Below are 19358 nucleotides of genomic sequence, written 5' to 3' on the forward strand. Positions count from 1 at the left end.
TGTTGTAAGATTTTGAAACGTTGTAAATGTAAGGACTTTTGTGGTAAGAATGTAAACATCCATCTTCACTTATTTAAGTTTTCCTTTTTTTCATCTCTGGGGTTTTGTCTGGGGATATTTTGCCCGCTCTGCCAGAAAAATCGAGGACATTGTATTTTCATACAGAACTCTATTGAGTACTCAAAGCTTCTTTGGAAGTCAGTGTTGGGGTTTTTTTCTGCATGAGAATTCTGTTCATGAAGCATCTTTTTGTACATTTGTGCATTTACAAAAGTATATGTTACTGCTCTTGTAACGGAAAAAGAACTAAGATAATGTGACTTTATTGATCGCTCCGCTGCCTGCAGTGTCCTTACTGACATCAACACCATGCTGGGAATAGAAATGATTAGTCAACAAGAACTCACTCTGTGTTCTGTAGGGACAAAGTAAAAACAGCATGGGAACATTATTCATTAGATAGTATTATTGCTGCTCATTTGGGGCAAGTGGGAGTTTTGGCTGAAGAGAAATTGCTGTAGAATGCATACGATCTTTATCCAGATCAGGATGGACCTACCTGAAACGCTGCCTGAAATGAATTCTAAAACTGCAGTTTTGAAAATCTCTTCTTAGATGCTGCCTGAAAGTTTGTCTTTGTTCTATATAGGCAATGGAGCACATTGGGTTTGTGACACTGAACTTGTCATCACCTAGTTCAAGAAAAAATTGCCAGTATCTTCTTTTGGGTGATAGCAGAATAATTTGACTATTATCCCAGGAAGTGGGAGACAGACTTTATTTCTTCCCGTTTCATCACCTTCCACTTGAGAGTACAGGAATGTGGATTTTTGGTCATAAACATATGTCTTTATACTTATATGTGTTAGTCATTCAGTCAGATACACAAGTGCCCCCTGGAGATGTCATTGGAACCAAGAGCCTACATTCTCCAGGTAAATGTCCTAACCAAAAGGCTTGGCAACTAACTTCCTTGTTCTCTTCTGCTTGAATCTTGAATTCTTTCCTCCCAATATGCAGAGCTCCCATGCAGGAATGTGACATTTTGGGCTTAAATCTTATTCTTCCAAGAAATACAACAGTCATTTTCCAGTCAAGATACACAAATATATCTTCCCAGAGTATTTATTTTAATAATCTTCTGTATGTGGTTCACTGTAAGGTATAAATAAATGATGGAAGAGATTAAGAATTTTAACTATTGTGTTACATTATGCACGGGGTCTTAATTGAGCCTGCAGTCTATATTTTCTCCTTAGTGTCTGCTGTACTAGAATTGGTTAATTCTTTTTTGTGGAGGGAGAATGAGCTGTATGACTCAGGGAAGATCACATTCAGGGGAGAAACATTCAGTCATTCATGTTGAAAGAGACCTCTGGAGACCTTTTGGTCCACTCGCTCATGGACAAGCCAAGTTAGGTCATGTGTAAGGTGTCCCTGACTATAGCACAGGAGGCTGGAACTGGATGATCTTTGGTTGGAACTGGATGATCTTTGAGGTCCATTCCAACCCTGGTAATTCTGTAATTCTGTGGTATGTTGCTCAGGGCTGTGTCCAATCAAGTTTCAAATATCTCCAAGACTGGAGAACATACAGCATCTTTGGGCTCCTGTCTCAGGAGTGAGACAGCAAAGGATTTTTGTCTTGTGTCTAACAGGAATATCCCTTGCTGTGTTTTCTATTGCTTCTTGTCCTTTCTCTGTACTTCTGTAGAGAGTCATTCAGTCCTTCCTCCAATGTGCTCAGACCTTTCGCTGTCTTGGTCAGCCTCACCTGGACTATCTCCAGTTTCTTAATCTTTTTCTCATGTCTTTGGGGACTCAGAATGAGGTATTTTCCAGACATGATCTTGCAAGTTCAGAATGGATCAGAACAATCATTCTCATTGATTTGATGGACACTTTTACTGTTGCGTGGTGTACTTTGATGACGTTAGTCACGCTCCCTTGGAGAAATGGACAACGCTCAGATTCCAACTCAAAACCAGATGCATGATAGATGGCTCTTGGGAAATCTTTGTACCAAATTTTAATTAATTTGCAGATTTGCTGTCATAAGCACTTTTAACAAATATTACCAAAGTGACTCTGAAATGCGCAATTACCATGTGAGGACTCACCCTCTTGAATCAAATGCTTCAGCAGATGTCAAATCTAAGCTATACCCTTGCCTTCATTAATGGAGAAAAATAAAATCCTTAATAGGATAGATGATGAAGGATGATTTATGTCATTTAGTACTCAAGAACATCACCAACCAGCATTTATTTCTAGCAGTTTTGAACAGATGATGAAGGGCCTGTGTTATGAACAAAAGGATATTTTCCAGTTACTGAGCTGTGGCATAAAAGTACTTTGTAAGGTGAAGTTCCATGCCATCCTTCCTGCACTTTCTTACATACCTCCTGCTTTGTAATCACTTCTAAAGCCCTTTGTTACCAGCAGAGGTAAAGCATATTAAATGGCTAAGTCAAGGATAGGCCTAAGTCTTAAGAAGAGCAACTACACAAAGTGAGATCGAAGGTTCATTTAGTGTATCCTCTGTCTGACAGCAGGCAATAGGTGATACTTGGAGAATACAGAATTAACCAGGTTGGAAAATACCTTTGAGATCATCAAGTCCAACCCAACACCATCTAATCAACTGAACCATGGCACTAAGTGCCTCATCCAGTCTTATTTTAAACACTTCCAGTGATGGTGACTCCACCACCTCCCTGGGCAGCGCATTCCAATGGCAAATTACTCTTTCTGTGAAGAATTTCTATCTAACTCCCAGCCTAAACCTCTCCTGGAGCAGCTTGAGACTGTGTCCTTTTGTTCTGTCACAGATTGTGTGGGAGAAGAGACCAACCCCCACCTGGCTACAACCACCTTTTAGGTAGTTGTAGATGGCAAAAAGGTCTCCCCTGAGCTTCTTCTCCAGGCTAAACAATCCCAGATCCTTCAGCTTCTCCTCAAAGGGCTTGTGCTGCAGACCCCTCACCAGCCTCGGTGCCCTTCTCTGGATACGTTTGAGAAAGATGATGAGAATACAGTATGACTTCACCCTCTTTCCAGTAGTAACAGGAATATTGCATTTGATATTCCAACTTTCTTCTGCTGGTTTATGGGCAGAGTTAAGGTTAAAAAAAAAAAAGGTAACTCTCCTAAAGAGCAGGTGACATGGGCGAAGATGATGAATCAGGAAGCTGACTGGCTCTTCTGGTGAGTGGGAATATGACAAAGCATGTTCTGGTAAAAGTAATACAGGGTTGGAAATACATCTAGCTGAACTCCAAACATGAGAAATGAACTACTTTAACTAAAATGCCCTTTGTGTTTTGACAAGTCACTAATGTGACTTAAAATGCGTCTTTGTTGGATCTGTCAACGTTTTGCAAAAGCTCCTGTATATATCTGGTTATGTCTCCACATGCATATGTGTCTTTTTAATCTTTCTGTTACTTTGATAAAGTTTATAATGTTTTCTTGGTAAAGCCAAAAGTGCCTATGGCATTTGCAAGTTCCATTTCAAATCATATTATCACTCATTTTACAGAACTCTTTTAGGTGCTTCTGATGGTCATGTCTGCATAAATATTCATCTAGCTGTTAGGGGGAAAAAATATACATTATTTCAAAATCCATTACTAATTATGCCATGAATGGTTGACTTTGCAGGGGAGTTTGACACAGTACAGAGCCCCTCCACGCCAATCAAAGATCTTGATGAGAGAACATGTAGGAGTTCTGGGTCAAAGTCTCGGGGTAGAGGGAGGAAGAATAATCCATCACCCCCTCCGGACAGTGACTTGGAGGTATGCTTGCAGTAACTGATGAAGGTTTCTTCTGATGAAAACTAAATTCTGAAACCCACAGTTGTGGTAACAGGTTAAGGCATTTTAGAAAACCTCATGGACTCAGTCTCACTAACAGCTGTCATTATAACATGCATGTACAATGAGATATGACTGTTCCTTATGACAGAGTTAGGCAGAAAAGTAAATGTGATTCAGCCTTGCCCTTTTATTTCTTTAAACCTGTATTAATGTGTGTCTTTCAGATTCTCATGCAGTAGAGCCAGAAAATTGTGAGGCTCCTGTGTTCAATTTGTCACATTGTCTTTTAGCTACTTTTTTAATAGGCAATCTCAGATACATTTCTCAGTTTATTTCCATGTATTTGTGAATGTGGTGCAGGATCATCTGGACATAGGCTTTCAAATAGTTATGCACAGGTTTGCCCTTGTGCTTGTAGAGAATGTCAGTGGTTTTCAATGAGGCAGATTAGATTGGTGAAGTTATGGTTGTACTTAAGTATGTGCAAGATCAGTGCCTTAGTGAATATATCTGCCTAATACATGGGGTGACGATTTAAAACACAGATGACCTCTTAGCAATGGGGTAATTATAGTCTTATTGCTCCTGTGTTGTAAGTGCCTTTCAGTGACAGGAGGAGGAGGAAGCAGAGTGCCTGTGTGTCTGTGAAACACTCTAGCTCTGGCATCAGGGTAATGTGCTGCTCACCATTACAGTGCGTCCCCTGCTGCTACCAGACCAGCACTGGGAGTGAGCAGCCTTAACCAGCCCTACTGCTCTGCCTTCACTGACCAGCTCCAGGAACAGCAGAAGACTGTTGCTGGGACTTGGCTGGGACAACCACTCCTGGTGCAGAAGAGTGGCCTGCAGTGCTAGGCGCAAGATCCCGTTTTATGCAGAAACTGGCAAGGGATTTAACTTTTCCAGTGAAAAAGTCAAACTTCTTACATTTCAGTTTTCATCTTTCTTTTATAGCTTACCAGAGACAATGAACCTCTTATCAATATATAGAGCTTCCTCTTTTTTTAAGTGATATTCTTTAAATGCTGAATGACATTGTATATAGCATACAACACTTTCACTCAAGATTCTAGCTATACAGTAGAAATAAAGAGGAACCTTGGATCAGTAAGATTTTCATAGAAGTATCTAAGAGTGCTGCTTATCCTCAAGTTAACAGTTATGTTTAACCCCCATCACACTGCTGAAATCTGTGTTATACAGCTTTCCTGTTGAAGAGCTCAGAAGTTACTCTCCTTCTGGCTTGTTACCATGCACGATACATATTCTTGCTGGTTTTCAGAGAAAAACTTTTCAGTCAAGTGCTTGATTAAACTTTAGGACTCAGTTGACTTATAGCCTCCCCTGATGTTATTTGTTTAGTAATATTATCCCCACTTCTGTTTCCAGCGTGTATTTGTTTGGGATTTGGATGAAACAATTATAGTTTTCCACTCGCTGCTTACAGGATCCTACGCACAGAAGTATGGCAAGGTATGTAAGCTGTGAATTGTGTCACTTCACTGTAGGAGAGCTGTCTTGCCTGCACTTTAATGTGTTTTTCAACCTTTCATGTTCATCATGTCCTGGGTGAAGTTAGAGGGAAAGTGTAAAACTCCTTTTCAGAGGGTTAATAGGAAAAAGTCAAGGGGAGAAATGAGACACAGATCCAAGCCACAGTATGTGTGGCAGGGCTGAAGGAGGTGCTGAAATGAGGGAAGAATGAAAGGGGCAAGGATGAGAAGTTCCTGAGGTACATTGGATGAGATGTTGCAGAGAGATAAAAGGTGTAGTGGGCAAATGGAAATAGCTGACACAATCTGGATGCATAAGGGAACAAGAAATAATCTGGGGTGATGGGTGAATTTACAGGGAAATTGGTGAATCAGGCTGAGTGAGTGAGTGATCCATTTCAGTGGCAGCTACAGATGTTGCTCTTTGACTCCCCAGCCTTTCCACTGAGTCTTTGGTTCTCTTGGCTGACTCTGAGATGAATAATGGGGGGTGGGGGGTGGGGCATGTATGTATCCCTCTCCCAAGCAGACAGTTTAATTCATCCTCTGCCCTCCAATGAGAACCAAAAGGAGTTCAAGTCCCAGAGGCAGAGAGGAGTGCAGGAAGAAGAGTGAGGGAGGAAAAGAGGCAATTGGAGCCTGGAGGAGCAGCATGCCTGGCTGGACTGGCAGTGGGAGCCCAGGGAGTACACAAGCAAGAGCAGAAGAGACTGGTGGGAAGACCAGTGTATAGCAGCAGGAGTGGGCTTCTGGCAGGGGTTGAGATAAAGGCCTGAATGAAACAAAAATTTAGAGCAAATGTATGGAAGGGGAAAAAGTAGACAGAGAGAATGTTGATATGGCCATCCTCGGGTGCAGGTTTTCCAGGTGTTGTGCCATTCAAATTAATACAAAGTTATTTCTTTTTAAGAATGTAACCATGGCCATACTATGTCAGTTGAAGGGCTTGTTTACCATAAGTTTCCTACCTCTTAATCCCAGCCATAATCAAGGGCTCAAGAAAAGGATGTGAAAACCAGTACATTACAGACCTATTCTCCCTGCCTACCTCCCCAGCCAATAGGCTGGAAATGTCCAAAGCCAGAACCTGTAGATTAAACCACAGATGGGCCAGTCCTCTGTGTTTTGGAACAGCTGTTTGTAACTATTAAAAGAGAAAGCTAATAGGAAAACTCATCTGCCCAGACAGAAATCTGAATTTTTGGAATGCTAAGTATAGTTATGCATGTCTCCTGAAAAACAGCCTGGCTTGTTTTGCAGCTCCACCGTGCCAAATCAGCGCACTTTTCAGTACTCTGTCAAAAGCTCCTCTTCTGCTGTTTTTTTTAAAACACTGTAACAACAACTGCCAGAACCATTCTTAACTTCAATTTATCAAAACAAGAGAGAAACCTAACTGAACATGAACATTTCTATCACTTTTGAGTGTAGCCCACGGAGTGCCATAGAAATTGCTGGATTGTCCCTGCAAGGCAGTCTTTCGTTTCATGTCTTTTTGATTGTGCTCTTAAGATGTTTACATGTCCTGCACCTTCGCACATAATACATGACTAAAGTCTAAGCCAACTTCAATGCAAAGTTTTTCCATCAGAACACATTTGGTAGCTCACAAACTTCTGTGGATAACTTTGAATACCGCCTTAGAGACAGAAACAGTAATTAATTTGTCCTGGTTTGTTGCTTGGTTTTGAGTAGGGATATTTTGTTTTTAAATTCCAGTACTACTGTTCTTTAAGAACCCATGCAGAGCCCTTAGAAACAGAAATGGGATCTTAACACCCAGTAGTACAGACAGCGGAGAAAGCCGGCTTGCATAAACCAAGAGTATCTCAAGCACAGCGAAATTAGAGTAGAATAGAATAGAATAGAATAGAATAGAATAGAATAGACCAGGTTGGAAGAGACCTTCAAGATCATCGAGTCCAACCTACCATCCAACACTATCTAATCAACTAAGCCATGGCACCAAGCACCCCATTAAGTCTCCTAAACACCTCCAGTGATGGCGACTCCACCACCTCCCCAGGCAGCCCATTCCAATGGGCAGTCACTCTCTCTATAAAGAATTTCTTCCTTACATCCAGCCTAAACTTCCCCTGGTACATCTTGAGACTGTGTCCTCTATATATGTGTAACTATGCTACTGAGATCCACATCAGTCAACAAATGTCATGAACTATGAAGCAAAAGGAGAGACATTCTTAAGTATAATCCTTTTTCTGTTTGTTTTGGTGCTAATAGGTGGCAACCACACAAGAAGGGAAACGTATTTATTTCCAGAGACTGTAAAATAAGAGTAGTAGACTTTTTCCTTCCTGCAGTGACTATCTGCCATATTTATGAAGAAGTCATTGTGAGGTTAATTGCCTATGAAACTCCAATATGTATTTTATTGACTGGAAGGAGGCAGGAGCAATAGGAAAGAGAATACAGGTAGAGCTTATCGTGAGTAGGCTTTAAGTTTCGCATGTCGTTGAAGTGTGCCTAAACTTCAGATGGAATATGTCTGAGCTTAAGTTCCTAAGCACAGCTGGACCTCAGGCTCTGGTGCATGACCTCTCTAGGAGATGTGGTCCTTATCTTTTCTGCATATGATTTCCGTCTGTAAACAAGTTCTTAATCCACACTAAAGTCTGGATTGTTATGAGAACTGGGTCTCTATGAGAGCAGATACTTTGTGAGGGGAGGTGCTCAGTGGAAATCTTGTGAGCACACAGGGTATTCCAAAAGTATTGAGGGATTTGTTTATGCTGGAAAGGTGGTATAAAATTGTGCTTCACCCTGAACAAACAGCAAAAAATAGTACTGACACTAAATTGTTTAATTGCAGTGGTTTAAAAAAAATGTTCTGCAGATGCACAGCTGTGCATACCCTGTTCTTCCACATGTATTTGGTGAGCCCATCTGCATAAATCATGCAAGCAAAAAAAAAAAGGGGGAAAAAAAATCACAGGAAAAATAGATGTTTCCCCTTCCCCCATATTTAAATATCCTAAGTGACATCAGTAAGTCTACAATGTGGACATTGCTTTAAGGGAAGGCATTTTCTTAGACCAAGTGTGCTCACTTAATATTTTCAAGGAGTGAGATGCTGTGCTTAGAGGTAGACAAGGATATTCACTTTCACTTATTTCTGCTCAGGGAGGTGGTGGAGTCACCATCCCTGGAGGTGTTCAGGAGGGGATTGGACGTGGCACTTGGTGCCATGGTCTAGTCATGAGGTCTGTGGTGACAGGCTGGACCTGATGATCTTTGAGGTCTCTTCCAGCCTTGGTGATACTGTGATACTTCCTGACATGTAAACTTCCAATTCCCTTTACCACTCGTTCTTTATGCTATTTCTTGAAGTAGCAGACAAAAATGAAATACTGATAAGTTATTTTTTTAATCTCTCTGCTCTCCTGCAATCCAGGATCCACAGGGAGGAGAGATGCAGCATGTGGAGGTGGCCATCATTTTGTCATGGCCAGGTTGTAGAACAAATGTATGAGCACAAGAAAGCTTGAGACAAACAAGGAGACAAGCAGTTTGTCTTAAAAAAAAATGTCTACAGTTTAGCAAAGGATTGGAGCAGAACAGGAAAAGGAAAGGAAAAGCCACATCCCTATAGACAATAGGGGGATTTGTTGTCAGAGATTATGTGGGAAGGCCTGGATTCAGTAGACATACTTCAGGTCATGTATTTGTCAACAGAACAGATTTCTGACTTATGCCTGAGGATTGCTGAAGTTGAGAACAGACACTCTCTTTGGTACATACTTTGGACGGTGTAATAAGTATTTGATATTAGAATAATACAGGGCTGTTATAATAGCCATGGCAAAAACTAAACTCCTGGTTTGCTGAAAGATGTGACTTGTTAGATGCAGCTCTGAGCATCTCATTAAAAACACAGAGCCAATTGCAGCTTCACATTTGGGCACCGGCAGAGGATAGCTTTACACTCAAGTGGGAGAGATTCGGCCAAAGGTTGGTCAGTGAATCACTTTGATATTTAAAATACAAAACTCATCCAGAGGAATATTTTGTGGTTTGCTGTTTTATACCTGTGGGTGTTTCTGTCTGAGTTTTGGTGTAGTGGTTATTTTATTGGGCTGGCCAGAGCCAACAGAAAAAGAGAATAAAAAAACTACAATAGACCTCTGTGAGGTTTCAGAGAAACTGTGCTGCCTCTCAGTACTAAGAGTACCTCTCACTGTTCAGTTCATGTGCTTGTCTGCTTCGTACTTTTTAACTAGTACATTTCTATTTTTAATTATTTACTGCAGTAGCAAATTATGAACATTGGCATTTGAGCTGTTATTTTATGACTTGTGTGGCTGGTGATGGTTTTTGCAGCTGAGCACCAGTTGGCAGATACAGTTTTCTACAGTGCTGAGCTCTTAAGTGAGGATTTGTTGATGTGACAGGACATGTGTTAGGAGATGTCATCATCTGTTAAAAGTTTATGAGGTACATTCTTATTCCCTCTGAACAGTGTGTATTCTTTGTTCCATTGCATTCCAGTTCTTCTCGCTGATTTAAGACTGATTATAAGCTGGAGTTTTGTCTACCTCCAAGCATTTATATTTTGTCCATTTCTCCCAGGTCAATCCAGAGGGCAAGGATGCCCAAATAAATGGTGTCACTCAAGGTACACTGGTTAAAACAAAAGCAGAAAAAGAAAGTTCTTTTTGCCCTTAGAAGTGGGAGACTCTGATTTCCAAATGCAAAAGTAAAAACAAACCCACACTTAATGATCACATTTGGATGTTTTGATCTCATTGCCAACAACAAAAAGTTGTAGTGTAGGCCACACTAACCATGCACACTTCTCTGGATAGGATTCAGAAGCTTTTTATTGCTCACTCTCTGCTTTTGCAGTCATTAAACAGAAAAACTTTGTCACCATTAGTACCCATGAGGGCATTCCCAAGTTCACTCATAAGTATGCTTTTGTCTGCCTGTATTAATAGTGTATCTCTCATGACCCCCAGTTACCCTCTCCATCCACTCCCTCACTGTACGAGACCTCCTACTCCATTTTCCTACCTCCTTCTGGAGACTGTGGAACAGAAACCTCCAATGGAGTATGTGAATTTTTCTTCATCAGCCACCAGATCCAGTTAAGAAGAGAAGTATTTTCTTCCTCCTTTGCCACCCACATGTAGCCCTCCTAGGAACAAGTGTGTCCTGTGAGAGAGCGAAGAGCTACATTTGAGATTCCTACATAATGTAGGGAAATGTCTTTAAGCTGAAAATATTGGTACCTAACTTTGGCATTTTTCCCAGAGGTTGATTTTAAGTCTGTTCAGGATAATCACCTACTGAATATTCATTTTTACTATATTATTCATATATTTTACTTGTTTTCTTGCTTATTTTGAAGGCCTCATGCATACAAATCCCTGTCACAATGCATCTATGTGACAGTCTATATATCCATTTGTTCCTGAGTTATTACACAAACCAGTTTGGTGTGTTTGTTTCCAAGAAATTAAATTATTTTGAACATCTTATGCTGAAACCTGATCCTCCGAGACATATTAAATAGGTGTCCTTCACTAATGGACACTGAGCTTCTGGGGGTTTTATTCCAGTCACTTTTCTCCTGGTCAAAACATTTAACTATTGGTTCTCCCAGGATATTTTTATGTAGTCTCCCAGGAGGCATTCCAGTGGATGGACCAGTCTAGTACAGAAGTCCACAGACAGACAGTCTGGCTCCAGCTTAGTGCTTTCATACTAATGTAACTAAAGTAATTTGTATTTTGGTATACAGAGGTGCTGATTCTTTTGCATGCTAATGATATCTGGCTAAAATCATGCCAAGGAGTTCTTTCTTCTGCAAATTACCTAGGGAAAACTTTAGGGACTTTTTTTTCTTTTAAATTATTGTTTCCTCTTCTGTGTGTGCTTGTGCAGTGCAGCACAAAATAACTGTTTTGGCAGAGGTTCAGTCTGCCTCTTACTCTGTTTTTCAATCTGCTGTGCTCAAATCTGTATCAGCTGCATGTTTCGTGCTTTCTTTTCAACACTCAGTTCTTTATGCCACTTGAGTCAGTCTGCAAGTCCTACTTCAAGTTCAAAGAGTGAAACACTGATTGGGATGTTCCTCCACATCTTGCAAACATTATAAAACCACAAGATCCTAACAAATCTGTTTTCTCAGTCTATTTTTGTATGCAAAGGGATGAACTTAACATGGCAGAAGCTGGAATGTGATGTTTAATTCTTGTTAAACAGTTGCAGTGCAGGTTTTGGCCAATTTATTAAAGGAAGAATTGTTCACGTCTCAAGAATTCAATTCCAGTGACTCCTCTTAGCAGAAGTTGTTATGGAGAGATCCCAGATTGATTTCATGCTAAGCTGAAATGAATTCCCTTTTGCTTTATTTTACATATAGTACCTAGCAATATCCCACACATGCCTTTGTCGAAACAGGAATGTAGGAAATCTCATTTTAAGAGTAATAAAAGTCAGGCGTAGTTGGTTACAAAAATGCTACTAATAAGAAAATCATAAAAGCTTTGTCACATTTACCTCTTTCAACTACACTAGACAAAGCAGGAAATTGTGATACATAGTTGGTAGTTTCTGTAAAAATCAATTGGATTATAATGGAATATGGTATAGCAAATTTCCGCATTTAAGTCTACTTTTACCCAGGAAAGGGGGAGAAAAAAAGAAGCTGAGAATCCAAAGTCTGAGATTCCAGTCTTGGAAGCACTCCAGCGAATAACTTAACTCACATAAATAATAATGAGTTACCACCTGTGCATAAAGTTATGTACATGCCTTAGTGTTCGTAGGATTGAGATAAAGTATTGCAAATACTCTTTATTATATTGTGTCTAGGAAGAAAAACTTTACTGTGCACAAGAATAAGAAAGCGCAAAAGAAAGGAAAGAAACACATGTTTATATGTGATGACACTTTGATAAAAGCATCATGGCTTGATGAGGAATCTCATGAGACCAGAGTATTTTGATGAGTTGTGTTCTAAGAATCTTGTCAGAGTTTTTTGCAAATCTGTGAATGTTTGCTCTTTCATCATCCCCTTTGAAACTGACCTTTGCCTTTGCTGAGGCCTTCAGCCATGTGACTTTCAGATTCAATGAATGTAACTGCAGAAGACATAGGGGATGACGTTGTGTTACTAGGAACTGCATTTGGGGTTTACTTCTGAAAGGTGGTCTAGACCAGTTCAAGGGTCAACATGAAAATACTCCCTTTCACTGCCAGAGAACTGAGTCTAGCTTTGGATCATTACAAACTCTTGTACACTCTTCTCCCCTTCCAGTCTGGATTTTTTTCATGAGCAAGGGTCAAAATACATGTGCAGTTATGAATGTACCATTAATTAGTTTTTAAGTGCTTGAGGGCAGAAGCCATCTTTTATTCTGTTGTTGGGAAGCCCTAGAGTAGCGGCCGTCTGATCCTGATTGGGAAGCCTTTGATCCTAATACTCACAAATGATTATTTGAGGCTTTGTGTGATTTTGTTGCCAGATGCTGTTAAACCTTCAGACTTTTCATTTCAAGGTATTTAAGAAGGGATTTCTGAAAACTGGTTAGTGTCAATCAGAGTTTAAATTAATAAATGCAGAAGGATCACATCAATTTCTGAAATCCCTTGCAGAACACCTAAGAAGGTTTACTGAACCCCACAAGCTCTGGCAGATAATTCTGGCAATGATAAGACTAGTTGCCAGGTGTCAGCTAATCATCAGGAAGTGTCCATGTGTGTTCTTGCTCTGAAACAAATGTAAGGTAATGCAAATTGGCTTAACCTCTTTCCTAGCAAGCCTAGCAAAGTCAAATTAATTATCTCACATTTACTGTATACTAAATGCTCTCAGAGAAACTGTTGCAATAAAATCATAAAGGAGAGCCTGAAAATGTGAATGTCTGCTTGGAAGAGGGGCAAATATTGAGACAGAGAATGACCAAGTACAGGGTTTGAAGATACTAGAGTAGCAGAAAGTGTGGGAAAGGGATATAGGCCTAAACATAGGCAAGGCAGTGATGATTTATGTGAAGTGAAACTCCATTTGGGGAAATAAGAATAGATTCAATCTGTCTTTTGTATTTTTCTAAAGCAGTGACATTCTAAACTGAAAAGACCTCTGAAATCACACCTTCCTATCACAGTGTAGGATAATTGCTTACTAAGTAATCATTTCATAGAGGCGACTACCTTTCCTAGTCCAGTTTAGCATGATCTTGGTAAGTAATTCTGTATGCCCAAGACTTGGGAAGAAAAGACAAGAGATCAGAGGAGCTGCACAGTGAACTGGGTGTCACATTAAGTAACTTTGTTCCTACCTCTGCTGCTGACTCAAGAGCATTGGGTCAAAAAAATTAGTTACCGCTCTGTGACTCAAATTCTTTTCTGCCCACATATAAAGGAATCAGGGATGAAAAATTTAGTGTATTTTCATAGTAATAAATACTGGTTTTCTTGGATGTATCTTTTGTGAGTTTATCCCATTTACAGGCACCTTTATGCAGGTTTACATCTGGCCAACAGAGTTTCCCCTGTCATTTTAATCAGGTTACAAATGCCTTGACTTGCAAAAAACTTGACATTTCAACATCCCCAGCTACCCAAATGTTCTCACACAGGTTCAGTAGTCCCTTCTTATAGTGTTATGTTAAAATAGCTTACTAATGAAAGGATTGTACATGAGTTTCTTGCAGTGTTAGTTCTTCAAAACACTCTGTACAGCAGTTTTAAAAGTAATTGTGACACAATAGAAATGTTTTTAAGTAGTTAACCTTACTTTCTATTTTTTAAGGATCCACCAATGGCAGTGACCCTTGGACTGCGAATGGAAGAAATGATTTTTAATCTTGCTGACACACATTTATTTTTTAATGATTTAGAGGTAAGAACCAACATAATCACCATTACTCCTGGGTCTTTAACGCAGTGGTTTTGCTGTGTATTAGTATTTGTTGCATGTGACATTTTCTGCCTATCTAGACTTTGAGTTTGTCATATTCTAAGCAGAGAGATGTTAGCCTGGTGACAGTGACTTCTTGAGGTTCCAGTGTCCTTCCATTAAACAGGGTGAGACTAACCTTTCCTCTCTTTGTCCCATGGCCATCTTTTCATTTTCCATGGATTTAGAGCTGTCTGCAGTCTTTTCCAGGAGGGAGACATATCTACCTCCTGTTCTTTCTTTTGAAGCTCTCTGCATTTGCTTTCAAAAGACAATGTTCTTCTCTTCACGTACCTGAATGGCCTTATGGCCACCATCCCTGGTTTTGTTGCTCAAAGGTAGAATATTCTTCAGTTACCTCAAAGACTGCAGCATCAGAGAGCTGGGACTATTATACTCATCGGTGATGTCTCTTCTCAAAGTAACAAGACAAAAACATGTTTTGCCACAAAGTGCCCAAGATGTGCAATTTAGCATCTGCTCAGAAAACAAAGAGACCTCTTCCTGGGGAGTAACCACTGTGGACTACTCACCTGTCAGAAGAACACAACAGATGGACTGGAATCTGGGAAGGAGGCTCAACAGCTGAGCTTCACAGACTTTCCATTTCACTCCAGGAGTTCAAATCTGTTAATGGTGGAGAGTGATATCACGTGTGCTAAGAGACAGAGGGAGAAGAATAGTTTTCAAATTAAACTTTGGGCTTTTCAGTCCTTACCCTGGTCTAAATCACTTCTCTTAGTTGTAGTGGAACCCAGAGTTTCCACCATGGACAGATATTTTGCCACTAATGGCAATGGGAAGACTGTGGTTTTATTTAAAATGCTAAAGCAAGGTTTCTGGTAAATGAATAGATAAAATGAGGATAAGTGAGATTTTTACATTTCCTGGGACACTGATTTCTCTAGTGTGCACTTTTGTTACTTCATCTACTGTAGGCAATAAGAAAAGCAGAAGGTGCCAGGCTGTGGCTGTCTTTGTCATCCTTTGCAGACCGCCTTTTGTTCTTAGCTCTTTTTAAGTCAAGAAACTGGGGTCTGCATTTCCTTATATTGAAGCTGCACTTCTTCCTAGCAGCAGAAATCTAAGGAAGTAAAGCCATGGATATGTCTTCAGCAGTCAATATTTCATTGCAGTCTTAGTGACTTGACAATGCAAGTGCATTTGCTGAATGTTCTCCTTCTAGTGCCCTGTACTGGGAGTAGATTCCAAATCAATTTTTCAAAGCATTGCTTAAACTTCTTTCTAGCAGACATTTGCCCTTACGTGTTTAGAGTTCATGTGGCACCCAGTGAATTTTAAGCCACTCAGTAGCATACATCCAGAGTCCTTCAATCTAGTACTGAATTCAAGTGGAAGTGTTAAGCAAAAAGGAGCCTTGCCCTCTTTCCATACCTCTTTGTTTGTAGATGTGAGGTTCAGCAGTCATAGGTGGATTATCACATTTTTTATATTCTTCATGGGGTGTTTTTAATATCTTGTCCAAAAATTCACACCCTAGCTCATTCCAGAACTTGAAGAGAATCCAAGCATTTTTTTTTTGTTTCTGATAAATCCAAAAATACTCCCTGGGGACTCTCTTGGAGAATCTCCTGACTCAACCTATTTGATTTGATTATAACCAATTTCTATATGAAATTAAGTAGTTCCTATCTCAGAATTCATCTTTGTTTCAAAACCAACTCTCATAAGCAACAATTAACCTCATGGCTCCAGACAGCACAAGCATAGTGTACTAATGAATTTATATTCCAGTAACATTGAGTCCATTCCCTACATCCTGAAAGCTCTCTTTTTTTTCCTCATCTTGATTGCAAACACTTCATGCCAGGGCCCAGTAATAATAACCAAATTATTGAAAGCTGTCACGTGGAAAAATGAAATTTTCTTTAGTCTATGCAAATCTGTCTCACTACAATGACTGCTGATGCAGAAATTCCAATCTGCTGAGACATTCCCCACTGACCCAGTAACCCACGTTCTAATCAGCCAAGATGCACTGTTATTTCAGGCTAGGCTGTTCTCCAACTGTTTTATTCTCAGTGTATAAATTTTAGTTAGCTTGAGAAATATCATTTGGGAGGGCATTTGGTCTTTTGCCATGAAAACAGGAGTCTAGTGCTCTAGTGCTCATGTGCCTAAACAGTACCTAGAGACAGGACTCAGTTCTGTAATAATACCTTGGCTAATGCTCTCAACTAGGTAAGGAATAGAATTAAGATTATTTTATTAATTTTAAGATAGCTTTAAAAATGTTGATGGGGCATATATGCATGCAAAAAACCCACCAAAAAAATTCTGCAAACTGCAAGTAGGAATTTGGACATCAATCTGCCAACTCCATTAATCCCCTTCCACTCTCGGGATGATGATGAAGAGTATTTCTTTCAAATAAACTGAATTATGTTTCCAATTTGATGATGATCCTACCACATTTTAAATAAGTGGGGTTTGTTTTTTTCTTATTTGAAATAAAATTTTCAATAAAAACTTAAGATTTAGATCAGCCTCAGAATTTGGGAGGCAGGGTGAACTAGTTTTAACAGAGCCTGAAGTATATATATGTATGAAAAAAGGCTGTTCTGTATTGCCTGGGAGAGCATGGTGCTGAATATCCTCTCAGTAATAACATTTCCATGTTCAGTGTGGTGAGTCAGTGTTTTTACTGGATAATGAAATTATTGTCCATTCCAGGAGAGTAATTTTTATGGATGATTTGTTGATTCTGTAGGCTCAAATTTTCAGGCTCTAAAAAATTACTGCAAAAAATTGACTGCATGCAGATAAAATTTAAATTAGCATTGCTGCAAGCAAAAGCCAATTACTCTACCTAGATTCCTTTCCTCTACTCTCAGTAGTAGGAAATGTATTTTATCTTTCTTAGTTTTGACCTTGCACTGACAATGAGATTCTGGGATTTGAGTGTAGCCAGTACTATAGAGGATACAAAATGTATTTTAACTTAACATTTAAAACTTGATGTCCTTCCTTCCTTCCTCCCTGCAACTGTTTGGTATCTTTCACAAAGAAGCTCAAATGTAGTGATGTACCACCAGTTTTCTGTTCCTTTTTGGGAAGAGTAGAGAACTGTCTCAAATCTGCTCAAACCATCTGCTCTTTCTTTTTTCTTTCCTTCTTTTTTTCTTTCTTTTTTTTTTCCCCAAAATGTTTTTTCACACCACATAAGTGAATCTGTAAAATGTAAACACTTTAGTTGAGTAGGTTAAGTAGGTTTATAAACAGGAAAACAAAGTAAAACAAAGCAAAGAGTGATGGACACCTAAGTTTGTTGTTGGTCAGTAAATGTGTATTGCCAGTAGGTTGAGGGGATAAGCCATAGGTCCAAGAGGAGAATAGGAAGGCAGAAAAGGAGGAAGCTGTTTGGTTTGATCCCCTTACAAACTAAAGAAGCTTCTTGCAGGGGCAAGGAGCAAGTAATCAGAAAGCTGTGCATTCCCCCTTATCTCCTGTTCCTAGAGTCAATGAACAGAGATCAAATCAAAGTAAACAGCTCTGCCTTTGCCACCTGCTCATATTTAATTTAATAATGACATTATCAACAGAACAGTTACCTGGAATTTTCAAGGCTGGGACAATGTAGTTGAAAGCCTTGAGAACACCCAAACAGCAGCAGACATTCCTCCTTAGCCTGAGGAGTTCTGTGTGCCCCCCATTTAATTTGTACATCTTCAAATCCACAGGACTGATTTTTAAGCCTTGGAAATTGTGTTATGCTTTGACCAGTTCCAGGGAAATCTGTGAAGGCGATTAGGATGCCAGATATTGCAAATTATAGACATAGAATTTGTCCCAGTGGGGACTTCCATCTTATTTTTGAGTCTTTGTTCTACACTGGGTGGAGTATAGTTGTATTTATTTTTTTTTTCTGGAATGTAAATAAGGATAAAGAAACTAATATTTCATTTCAGCTGCTGCTTCCCATTTTCTTTCTCTGTGTATCTGCTATTTACATCCAAAAGCAGATTCTTTAAAATATTCTACAGCTCAAGATAATTGCCTCAGACAGACACAAGACAATTTTATGTCTCCAGTGGGGAGAAGAAAGATTCATTTCTGTTCCATGAACACAGCTCTTTCATGCCTGTCTTAATGGATTAATCCCAATGTGCAGAGCTTGGCCCCTCATTCTTCTAGTCATAACACAAATTTCAGACTATGATTCCTTGTATGATGCAACAAAATAATGTACTTCAAACTGAAGTTTTATGTATTTATTTTATAACAAACCTGCTAATTTATTTTTGTAACAACTTCATTTGGTTAAAAGTGGTAAGTTTTCATTTGGTACAAATCAAACAGAAAGAAGAAATCTTACTTCCTCATATTCACAGTCTAGGAACTTGTGGTATACACATTTGGAAATCACTCCCTCATTCATATTTAACTGGACAGCTTAGCATTGGTATGAGACTTGGGACTGCATATTCCTGCACGTCACAGGGAGTCTGAATCAAGTGCTGCTTGTCAGCAACTTTATTTGGCATAAGTGACTCAGATGACTTATTTTGAGGCACAAGAGAGCTCAACCTCATTTTTGTCTTCATGATGAGGTTAAATTACCAGAAAGCATTAGCTGAGGAGCAGTTTTAAATGCTTCCTTGAAATGTTTCATAAATTATTTTAAGGTTATATTAATCAGCTACTTCAATTTTTTTAAACTTACTTACATACAAGAAAGTAAAATCTCCATACACTGAATTTCAAAGGCCTCCATCCTTCAGTTAAGCTGTTAATTGTAGCAGCTACAGAAGACACTAATGCAATTTACTGCTGCTTGATAGATTGTTTATTTATTTGTGCTTCCCCCGCATTTTCCTATCTTTCTGCTGTAACCACTGTGCAGAAAAGGATATTTGATAGCTATCCCAATTATAAAACCATCTTGGAGGGGAGTTCAGTTTTCCAGTGTACCTCAGTTCCCTGGAGTTACTTCCATCCATTCCAAAACCAGGAAATAATGAAGTTTGCCAGGACTGCTTGATTATCTGTGATTTTTCCAGCCTGAGGCATTTGGATAAAAGAACATGATAAGCATCCAAACTCGCAGAGATTTAACAGAGGTGATAATGCCTGTTGAGGTTTGTCATCACCAGCTTT

The 19358-nt window shown here is 39.4% G+C and overlaps 1 protein-coding gene across 19 annotated transcripts in view; it reads left to right on the forward strand.

The window, feature by feature from the left end:
* Window positions 1-19358, forward strand: part of EYA4 (EYA transcriptional coactivator and phosphatase 4) — a 161948-nt gene that overhangs the window by 132539 nt on the left and 10051 nt on the right. For all 19 annotated transcript variants that reach the window (XR_008462308.1, XM_054162596.1, XM_054162595.1 and 16 more), the window contains 3 exons: window positions 3664-3800; window positions 5211-5294; window positions 14094-14183. Coding sequence is in view for 18 of the 19 variants with exons in the window: in XM_054162596.1 (XP_054018571.1) it covers window positions 3664-3800; window positions 5211-5294; window positions 14094-14183 (311 nt within the window). In the remaining variant the exon portion in view is untranslated. The remainder of the gene's footprint in view (window positions 1-3663; window positions 3801-5210; window positions 5295-14093; window positions 14184-19358) is intronic.

Source organism: Dryobates pubescens, chromosome 6 (genome assembly GCF_014839835.1).
Source record: "Dryobates pubescens isolate bDryPub1 chromosome 6, bDryPub1.pri, whole genome shotgun sequence".
Classification (NCBI taxonomy): domain Eukaryota; kingdom Metazoa; phylum Chordata; class Aves; order Piciformes; family Picidae; genus Dryobates; species Dryobates pubescens.